Below are 10,028 nucleotides of genomic sequence, written 5' to 3'. Positions count from 1 at the left end.
CCCGAGGAGCGCTGGAGAGCCCGGGCGCTGCCTCGGCCCCGGCCCCGGCTGCCGCTCCGCGATACCCCGCCGCCATTTCCTACCCCCCCCCCCGCCATTTCCTACCCTCCCCCCCCCCCCCCCGCCCACAGCCACCGATCCCGCCGCGCCGCCGGGGGGCGCTGTGAGCGGCGCGCGGAGCCCCACCGCCCTCTCTGCGAGGCGGGGCGCTCGGCGTCGCTCGCTCGCGCGCGCGTGCGTGCGTGCGTGCCGTGCGTTTGGCGCGCGCGGCGGCCCGTAGCCCGCGCGGCGGCGGCGGCGGCGGCGGCGCGGGGGGGGGGGGGGGCGATGGCGGGCGCGGCGGCGGCGGGCGGAGGCGGTGGCGGTGGGCCGGGACCGGGGCCGGTGGCGCAGGGGCTGAAGGAGGCGCTGGTGGAGACGCTGACGGGGATCCTGTGCCCGGTGCAGGCGGTGCGCGCCGCCGCTGAGGAGCAGGTGAAGGTGCTGGAGGTGACGGAGGGTGAGTGAGGGCCGGGCCGCGCTGAGGGGACCGGAGCGAAGCGGGGGGGGGGGGGCGGCGGTGTCCGGGTGGGGAAAGGCCGCCGCCGCCGCCGCCGCCGCCGCCGCCGCCGCCGCCGCCGCCTTCCCCGAGCGTTTCCCGGTACCGGCGCCTCATGGCCGCGCGTTGGCCTCGGCCAAAACTTCCAGCTTCGGCGCTGGGGCCGGCGGGGAGCGGACGGCGGCGGCTGCTTTCCTACCGGCTGTAGGCGTGTGCCCGGTTTGTCCTGAGCAGCCCCGGCCCCGCTTCAGGAGTTCAGCTGCGGGTTCGCCGGTGGGACTTTGCTAGGGCTGTCTCCGGCCTGCAGCGAGGTCACCGGGCAGAGCCGCAGCAGGGTTTCTTCAAGGTACCGCTCTCGTCAGTGGGGCAAGAGGGAAATGAAATGGCCGTGGGGCAGTTGTAGGGAATGGCCGTGGTGTTGTGTGAGAACTGAGTGACCAAGGAGCACTCTAAGCTCACTAGTGGTAGGACATGGAGGGGGAGGTGGGATGGTGAAGCAGCGGGCCTGTTGCTTTGGGCACCTCTTCCCACCTGAGCCGAAGTCTCCAGGGTTGCTCGCGCGATGGTCACGGAGAGCCTTCCTGCTGCGTGTTTGTCTGCAGGCCCTGTCCCGCTCCTACAGTGATCCTCTCCGCCTCTGGATGTGTGTGCCCTTGTGCGTGTGCCCACGTCCTGCAGGTCGTCATCTGTACGTGGCATGTTTTAGGCTGAGTGGGGTCAGGATGTAGCTGTACCCTCGTCTTGTGTGAGACTCCTACGACGGGGCTCCTGGCACTCGAGCATCTGTTGTGGAGAGCTGAGGACATGCAGGACACTGGAGCTGGATGGCAACCAGCCTACGGCTTTGAAAAGACAGAGGTTAAAAGAGCAAGCACCCTAAATTCAAACAGTGTCTCTAATTATTCCATTACTCATCTCGCCTTTTTATGGTGGCACTAAGCTAGCTCATGCACTTGCTGCTTTTCCTGGGTGGAAGCTACACTTAAAAACCTACTGATGGTAACGTTTTATTTCACTTCAGCTTAAATTTTATGACCCGTCCCAAAGAACTGGAATCTGTAGAAACTACTGGAAGATTGGCAGGTATTCTGCCGTTATGGGAGCTGGGCGCTGGAGAGCGTGGCACTGCAGCCCTTGGCCCTAAGTTGTGCCTGTGGCCTGGCAGCTTGATGGGCTGCTTGTTTGTGGACCCTCCTGGAAATGTAGCCTTACCTTTGATTGTGCCATTCTGAAAGTGTTTTGTGAAGTGTTTTAAAGTCTTTCTGCTCCTGAACTTTAGGTCAGAAATGTTATCAAAGTAGGTTTATGGTAAGGAGAAGGAAAGTGTAAGGACGTGACTAGGTCAAGAATAGTGGTGTGATTATGTTACTCTGGGAATGAGATCAGGGTGATGAAAGGAAGGCAAATTGTTTAATAAAATGTTTCTTGTTATGCAGTCCCTTAACATGTGCTTGTAACACTCTCAGGTTAAGTCTTCCTTAACGCATTACCAGGAAATCTGTGTGTTGCCACTGCAGCTATTGGAGGTTTTAATGAGTGATTTGACAGCATTTGCAGTAGTACGAGTCTGGAAGAGCTGTGAGGTTCATTGACCCATAGAGCCTTTGCCTTGCAAAGCTACCACAGTCAGTATGCTCTTCGGTGGCAACTTTTTTTCACCAAACAGTCAATCTTACCACAAGAAATGTAATCAAGTTTGTGATTCTAGAAAATAATATTTTTTGAGGGTGATGGATGTCCCTAAGGTCCCTTTGAGAGCCCCTTTGAGGAATGCAACAGAATTACATTTGGTAGATTTGGTAGATAACGTCAAGGGCAAGAGGAATGGAGTCATCTACGCTTCTACTTTTTCACTGTTTTACAAATATCTTAAAGTCACCCAGTACTTCTCTGCAGTTGCAATCCCAGAACTGCACAGGTCTGTTGCAGGACCTGTACCCGTGGCCTGGAGGAGGCTGCAGAATACCCTCTCGTGCAGTCTGCAGGTGACACCAAACTGGAGGGGAGGCAGGGCTACTGCCTAGAGAGCCCTGCAGGAATGGACCGAGAGGAACCTCCTGAAATTCAGCAAGGACAGATACCAAGTTCGGCACCTGGGGTAGGAGAACCCACCACAGGGATGCGGGTCAGGCACTGCCTGGCTGGGGAGCAGCTTTGCGGCAAAGGGCCTGGAAATCCTGGTGGCCGGCGAGCTGGACAGGGCCAGCAGTGTGCCCTGGAGGCCACCTGCATCCTGGGCTGTACGAATAGGATCAGAGGCAGTGATCAGCCCTCTCTAGTCAGCACTTGTTAGACCACATCTAGAATACTTGTCCAGTTTTGCTCCCACCCCCCCAGTACAAGAAAGACGGCGACAAACGGGAGTGAGTTCAGCAACGGGCCGTCAAGTCGGTTGGGGATCTGCAGCACTCGCCACATGAGGAGATGCTGGGGGAGAGGGGTTTTCCAGTATGGAGACAAGAGGGTTTTGGGGGTGGATCTGGCAGCAGCTTCTGGTAACTATGAAGAGGTTGTCAAGACACTGGGGGGTGGGAGAGGATGAAGGAAAACAGACACAAACTGAAACAAGAGGTTCAGACTGGATATAAGGAGAATTATTTTCACTGTGGAGAGCCAGGCTTTGGAGCAGATTGTCCGGAGAAGCTGTGCCATTTCCATCCTTGAGTATCTCCGAGACCTGCCTAGAAAATGCTCTGAGCAACCTGATTTGATGCTGCTGATGCTGCTTTGATCACGGGGGTTGGCCTGGAGACCTCCTGAGGTCACTTTCAGCCTAATTATTCTGCGCTTCTGTGATTCCTCCTCTCTTGTCCTAGTCAAGCAGCACGGGAGCAATAAGCTATATTCTCCTTTCTGTGCTGTCTTTGGTATGGAGAAACTTGCAAAAACCAAGAGGAGGAGCTAAAGGAATACAGTGTTTGTCAACACCGTATTATTGAGGTAAAGAAATGTAGATCATGTGTGTTAGAAATACTTTAAAGAAACAAAAAACATAGTATCATTAAGCAGCGTAAAGAAGATGCTGAAAGTAAAAGTGAGGCAGTAGAAAAGAGCACAAATATTGGCACTTCTAATGAAAAATGAAGGTAGGCAAAAAAAATTGAGGAAAAACTTGTTAAAGACACAAAAACTTAGATGCTTTCAAATGTTGCAGAAGCAGAAAGCATTTCAGAGAGTGTGCATGGCCACCAGGTGACAAGTGTGCAAGGTACGTTCAAGGAGTATAGGGCTGCAGAAAAGCTGAATTCCTTGTGTTGGTGTTGACTTAACTTGCCACATCAAAAGGCCTCTACAGGAGACACATTGGAGAATCCATGTCAAGTTGAAGCATGAGTAGAAGCATGTTCACGTATCAGTTTACTTTAAACAGCAAGTGCTACAGGATGGATCTCCAAGCGTTTTAAAGGGACTCAAACATTAAATTACCATGCTACAAATTGTGCTGTAAAACTTGGCACTTAAGGTCACTTACGGACCAGATAAATGTAAGTTGGTAAACATGGGACAGCTTTTAGTAAGGGCTCTAAAGTGGGGAGTGGAGGGGTGAATGTTGAGGTTGTTACAGGTGAGTTGGTGTGGCTTTTGCACTGCCTGCAATGGTTAAAATCATGTCAAGAGTTGGAATGAGGAGAGCTGGGTACATGCAATTGCTGTGGCAGAGTCGATCTGTGTTTAATAGAAGAGCTGTTTGAAGGAGTCCTGGGACTGCCAAACAGCTTTTAGAAAATTCCCTTACTGAAACTTTTTGAAGAAACTAAACTGCTGGGGACAGCTCTTGAATTAATAACCGATTAAAAGCTTGAAGATGAGGTAGAAGTGACTGATCATGTTTCACACTGCGGGGAGATAATCAAGAGTCCCACGTGAAGCCAGACTGTTCAGCACATCCGTAAATGATGTAGAAAAGAGTGAATAGTGGTGTGGCAAAGTTGCTGATAGTGCTGTATGTTCAGTCTGGCCAGAGTGAGAATCAGTGGCAAAAATTACAGAATGATTTCACAAGAGTGAGTTGAGTGGGCAAACGGTAGGTGGAGGTCAGTGGTGGTCAGCAGAGTAATGCTCGGGGAGGAGGAGACAGCCCAGATGATACCTTAAAAAGTAACGGGCTGTCCTAACTATTGCCACTGGGAGAAGAGATCCCATTGTCAGTGTGGAGAGTTTCCTGAAAATACCCATTCACTGCTGTGCTGTGCTCCGAAAGCCAAATGGACCGTTAAGGAGGGAACAGAGAACAAAGCGCGACATAAATTCCTCATGCTTCTGCAGTCCGAGTGCCGCATGCATTTTACGGGCTTGCTGCTCTCCGGAGGGATAAAGCAGGGCAGTAAAAATGCAGCACAGAGACATTCACAGAGGTGTGGAAAAGCTTCTGTTCTCAGGAGCGAATACGTTGGCTTTTCTGCCTGGGGAAGAGTTAGCAGAGATGGAGACTCTAAAATCATAAGTGACAGAGAAGGTGAGTGAGGAGTGATTATTTGTGACTTCTCATAAAGCTAACGTGAGATGAAAATGAATCTGAAGCAAGTAGAAGGAATTAGGTTGTTTCCCCCAGTGTGCAAACTATGGAACTCATCGCTGTTGGATGTTAGAGGTAGAAATGGTTTAAAAATGGTTTGACGTTCCTGGAGGAAAAAAACTTGTCAAGAACCATTAAACCCACAGGTCAGATACAACACCTGCTTCAGCAGGTTCTCGGCGCCAGGATTTCTGAGGGCGTGTGTTGGGCGAAGCGTTGCTCTGCCCTCCCCTCTTTTCTTAAGCTGCTTGCGGGTGGGTTGTGTAATACAGTTAAGCCAATACAACAGTTAGCTCTCCCCGTGTGTTGTGTGCTGCTCTGTGCTAGCGCCTGCTCTGCTCCATGCAGGGTTTAGCCAGGTTGGGATGGTTCAGTGTTTTTGTGAGGATGCAGTTGAGCTCCCTGAAGCAGCTCTACAGTGCATCTGGCCAGTGCTTGTACGAGGGGATGGGTAGAAATGCAGTCAGAGGTAAGCCTCTGGAACAGACTGACCTGTGCAAGAGGAGTCTCCTGTCTGACTCGATACAGCTGTTCTGGAGGAATATGGGATGTCAGCTCTGGAGTAAGGACATGGTGGCAGTTTCCTCCTGCCATGTCACACTTCAGCAACTTCCAAACATGTCCCCAGCGACTCAGTCTCTTCCCTGCATCTTCTGTCTGCTGAGGAAGTGTGGGAATAGGCACCACCTGAAAGCTTGTGGATGGGAGATGCATTATTGTCGGTCTCCAGAAAGATGAAGGTTCACCTGATGACCTTTGTTGTCTCTAGGTTTTAATGGAACATAAATAAAAGCAATGTCTGAGACTGTTCAGGGGAAGGCAGGAGAAATGAGAGCTCCAGGTTGTGGAGCAGTACCGCTGTGCGTGCATCTAACTTGGCTCGACTTCGCCATCGACTTGTTCCTGGTGAAGCGGGGATGGTGTTTCCATTCCCCTTTTATCTGGTCCATCCAGGTAACATCATTTCCCACCTCTGATGGTATACGTGTGTGCGCTACAACTGACGTCATATGACTTGAGGATAATTCTGTAATGTGTAAAAATAATCACTTTCACTTACTATATCAGAGAACACGTATGGAGGCCGAGCCATCTCCAGGAATGTCAGAGCAGGGACAGCGTCACTCTGAAGGACATGAATGTCCACCAGGAGGCATCATTCTTTGACCCTATTGAGAGGAGCAATGTCTGTAACACAGTCCTTAAATTATGCTGATAAGGAGTTTTAATGCCAACTTCTTATACAGTTGAAAAATACTGCTACCCGCTTGCCTGGTTAGATAACAAGTTTGATGTTTTATGGTGACGGTATTAAGTCTCTGAGCTATTTGTTCTTGTGCTCTGGAAGTGTGGTGGTGATAGATGAATGGCTCCAGGCTGGAGGATTGCCTTTCTTTTGCCTGGCTATGTTATGTGTTTCCGTTTGCCCTTTTTGCAGGTAGAAAAGGCATATGGCTGTCTTCAGCGTGGCTTATGTTGTGACATCTTGTGTATGAAAAGGCATCTTCGGTTCAGTCCTTTGCAAGGTCGTTTGTTGCCAGAAGCTGAGATATGCAGGTGGCTGTGAAGATGGTGCTGACCTTGGCAAATTGACTCGTGTCAATCTGGGCATGCTGACCCTCTTTAAAGTTTCTTGTCCGTCTTGTTTGAGACTAGTCATGTGCAGGAGACAACCAATGCTTTGATTTGAACGTGATCTCAGATTTGAATATTGGCTTTACGGGCCTTGTAAATGTTCTTTTAGTGTCTTCTCTTCCAGAGTAGATGGCTCAGCACATTTAGTTCGATGCTTTAAAACTCCATTGATTCTCTGATGATATTTGCACGATACGGTTTGCTGTCCGTTTGTATCAGGCGAACAGCTGTAGGTGCAATGATAGCATGAAACTTGTAGCATCACTTGTGCTTCACCAGTTCAGCATGTTTTTGCTTATGGTCAGCTCCTTTCCGACATAACTGTCTTGATGCATATGGTGTCGAGAGTAATTTCTGTGTTGCGTTGGGTACCTCCTTGAATACATGATTTTATGGTATTGTGTGGAAGGAGGGATTCTGGAGAATTTACAAACAGGACCACAATATGTGGTTGTATGGGTGGTTTCTTGGCTGTAACTTGAATTATAGTAGAGCAGATGATGGGCAGAAATGGGTGGAAATCCTGTGAATGGATAAATTGCACTGAATTTCTTAACAGGAGTTAACATTTTAACATTGAACTGAATTTTTAACAGAGAAATTGAAACAAGAAATGGCCACATTGGGACATGTGATATCTGACTTTCAGGAAGAAGGGGTATTCACGGAAGCAAATGCTGTTATTTGTACTGTGAAATGCTGCAGATATGTTGAATGTAGTGAGAAGTTGCGAAGAAGGGATTTCAAGTGAGATACCTAAAGCCATCACGGATGCTGGAGAAGACTGGCTTTAATCTTTCTGTCCTTTTCTGAGAAGTGAGGAAAATACAGTTGTAGTTTTCAGAGGTGTGCTGAAAAAAAGAGTGCTTTTAGAGTAGTCATTGAGTGTCATGATGGATGCTGAAGAAGTTCCTCAAAGAAGCACATTTGTAGTGTGTAAAATTATGGCTAAGCATTAGGTACTTACTTGATATTTCTTCCTAGTCTGTCTGCAGATGCCCTCCATGCTCTGCACTGCTCTGACCTCGTGGCTGACCCTGCTTTGAGCAGGAGGGTGGACAGGATGACCTCCTGAAGTCCCTTTCAACCCGAATTAGTTTATGATGATGTTATTGAAAACCAGTCCTGTGGAAAATGTTGTCTGCGCCTGTGTAGCTGAAGGCTGTGATGCACAAGGGGTGGGCAGATGTTGCGTAGAGGGAACTCGATTTCTGACGCTGCTGCAGTTTTGAGATCTGGTCTCTGCAAACTGAATGTTGTTTTAATTTGAAGTGTTGGCAGCCGTGGGGCACTGGATTCACCTGTGTTGGCTGCAGCAGCTAGCATGGCCTCTCCCTCCGCCAGTGCCTGTCTCTGCCCCCAGCAGAGAAAACTAAAAAAGGGACCTGTAGCAGCTCCTGAACCAGCTCGGTATGGATGTACTGAGCTGGACTCAGTCAGTGCTGGCCCATTTCAGCAAGGCAGGATGTGAAGGGCAGCGATTCAGTAGAAAGTCCTGCTCGTTTATTCCTCCCTGCTTGCTTAATACTATTTTTTGGTTTGATCCAGCTTAATTTCTCCACAAAATTGGGGGTGAAGGGGTAGTAGGTTATGTAAACTGTTTATGTGGTAGATGGAGCTTGGTTGTGCAGGAGGAGAGTTGGATTTCACTAATACTGAAGTTAACAGAGAGAAGAAGCAGAGCTGGGAGGAAATGTGTTTGCTAAGTGTTCCCTATGTCAGGGCCTTCGTTAGAAGTTTCTAACCTTTTGGTTTTACAGACCTTATCTTGGGTAGAAGACTTGATGCTTCTGATATCTCAAGTCTACAAAATGTAAGTGGAGGAAGCACTTATGAAGAGATGCATTTGAACATCATTTTATTTGATGATAAAAACAGAAAGTTTCCCCAACTGGGAAAAAAACAATAATAGACCAATTCTTTGAGAAAAGAGGAGCCAGTGAGCTATACAACAAGCAGTATAATTTCAATCCCTGGAAAGATTCTTGGACCAGCTCATTAAACAGCTTGCCAGTGTCCATAACATAATAGGATAAATAAATGCTACACAGCTAATACAGTTTTATATGATCTGTTTTTGATAAATCCATCTAATTTTTGTTTGATGGGAGAGATGGCTTACTGCTTAAACAAGCAAGCGCTGGGTATGAATGATCTGAGTTCAGCAGGGTTCCTGATACGAATTTGCCACAGTGGTCATTTATCAGTTGAGAACATACAGTTTTGTAATATTTTAAGATGCACAGTTGGCTGATAACCTGTGTGTAGAGTTGTTATCGGTGGCTTATTGTGAAACCCAAGGGGCTTTTAAGACAGAGCTCTTGGTCACTGCAGTAGTGAGTACACCTTTAGTTTACTAATGATGGCACTGCAATCTGCTTGGAGAGCAGAATTAAAAAGATGTTGGAAAATTGGAGAGATGGCCTGAAATAATTGAAACAAAATTCTGTAAATCAAGTGCAGAGTACCATATGTAAAGGAAAAAATCAAATGCATATATGCAACCAGATTTAAAGATTGCAAAATAGAGTCATAGTAGTGAGTTGAAACTATGTGAAGCTGTTGCATTTATTCTGGCTTCTTAGTTCATTTATACACTTTAAAAATGTGGCTGAAATGCAATGCCATACTCAAGTCTGGAATATTGCAGACAGCTAGAAGAATAATTACTACTACTACAGTTAAGAGGAGTATTATGTTAAGTACATCTCAGAATGAGGCTCCCTGCTTTTGCAGCTAGGATAAGAGGGGTTTTTTCCCGTTTTTTTTTTTTTTTTTTAAATGCATGATCTATGAAGAAAGGTTGAAGGAACTGGGCATGTTCAGTGTAAGCATGGGAAAGTGAGAGGCAATTATCTCCCAACCCAGAAAAGCCTCTTACAAGTGAGGTGGATATTAGGAGAAACTCGGATAACCACATTTGTGAAGAATTTTCAATACATTTTTGTCAGGGATGCTGTAAGCACGTTTATCCTGTCCATGGGAGTCAGGTTGTGCTAGCGGGACCTCGGGGCATACCTTCTGCTCCACAGTTTCTAGAACTAAAACCTTACAAATGCATTTCTTAAGCAGACTAGTGAAATTAAATGAAGTATTTAGTACAGTTATCAGCTACCCGGAACTTAAAGTTGCAGTTTTAAGCAAATTTATCGAGGCATATGGATTTACCATACCAGAACAGCTGTTCTTCCTGGTTTTTATTTCCTGCACTCAGTCATCAATAGAATTGGTACAAGCGTTTTAATTTTGACTTTGTTACAGAACTTGCTTGGCAACTAAAAGAAGTTCTTGCTTTTTCTGGACAAATTTCTTACTGGAGAAGGTCCCGCAGCCTGAATG

The 10,028-nt window shown here is 47.9% G+C and overlaps 1 protein-coding gene across 2 annotated transcripts in view; it reads left to right on the top strand.

The window, feature by feature from the left end:
• Window positions 1–327: 327 nt before the first annotated feature.
• The window catches only part of IPO9 (importin 9), a 42,922-nt gene continuing 33,221 nt past the window's right edge, over window positions 328–10,028 (top strand). For both annotated transcript variants that reach the window (XR_012996983.1, XM_076357861.1), the window contains exon 1: window positions 328–499. Coding sequence is in view for 1 of the 2 variants with exons in the window: in XM_076357861.1 (XP_076213976.1) it covers window positions 328–499 (172 nt within the window). In the remaining variant the exon portion in view is untranslated. The remainder of the gene's footprint in view (window positions 500–10,028) is intronic.

Source organism: Aptenodytes patagonicus, chromosome 22, assembly GCF_965638725.1.
Source record: "Aptenodytes patagonicus chromosome 22, bAptPat1.pri.cur, whole genome shotgun sequence".
Lineage (NCBI taxonomy): Eukaryota > Metazoa > Chordata > Aves > Sphenisciformes > Spheniscidae > Aptenodytes > Aptenodytes patagonicus.
The sequence above is the reverse complement of the archived record's forward strand: the minus strand, read 5'-3'. Positions and strand labels throughout refer to the sequence as shown.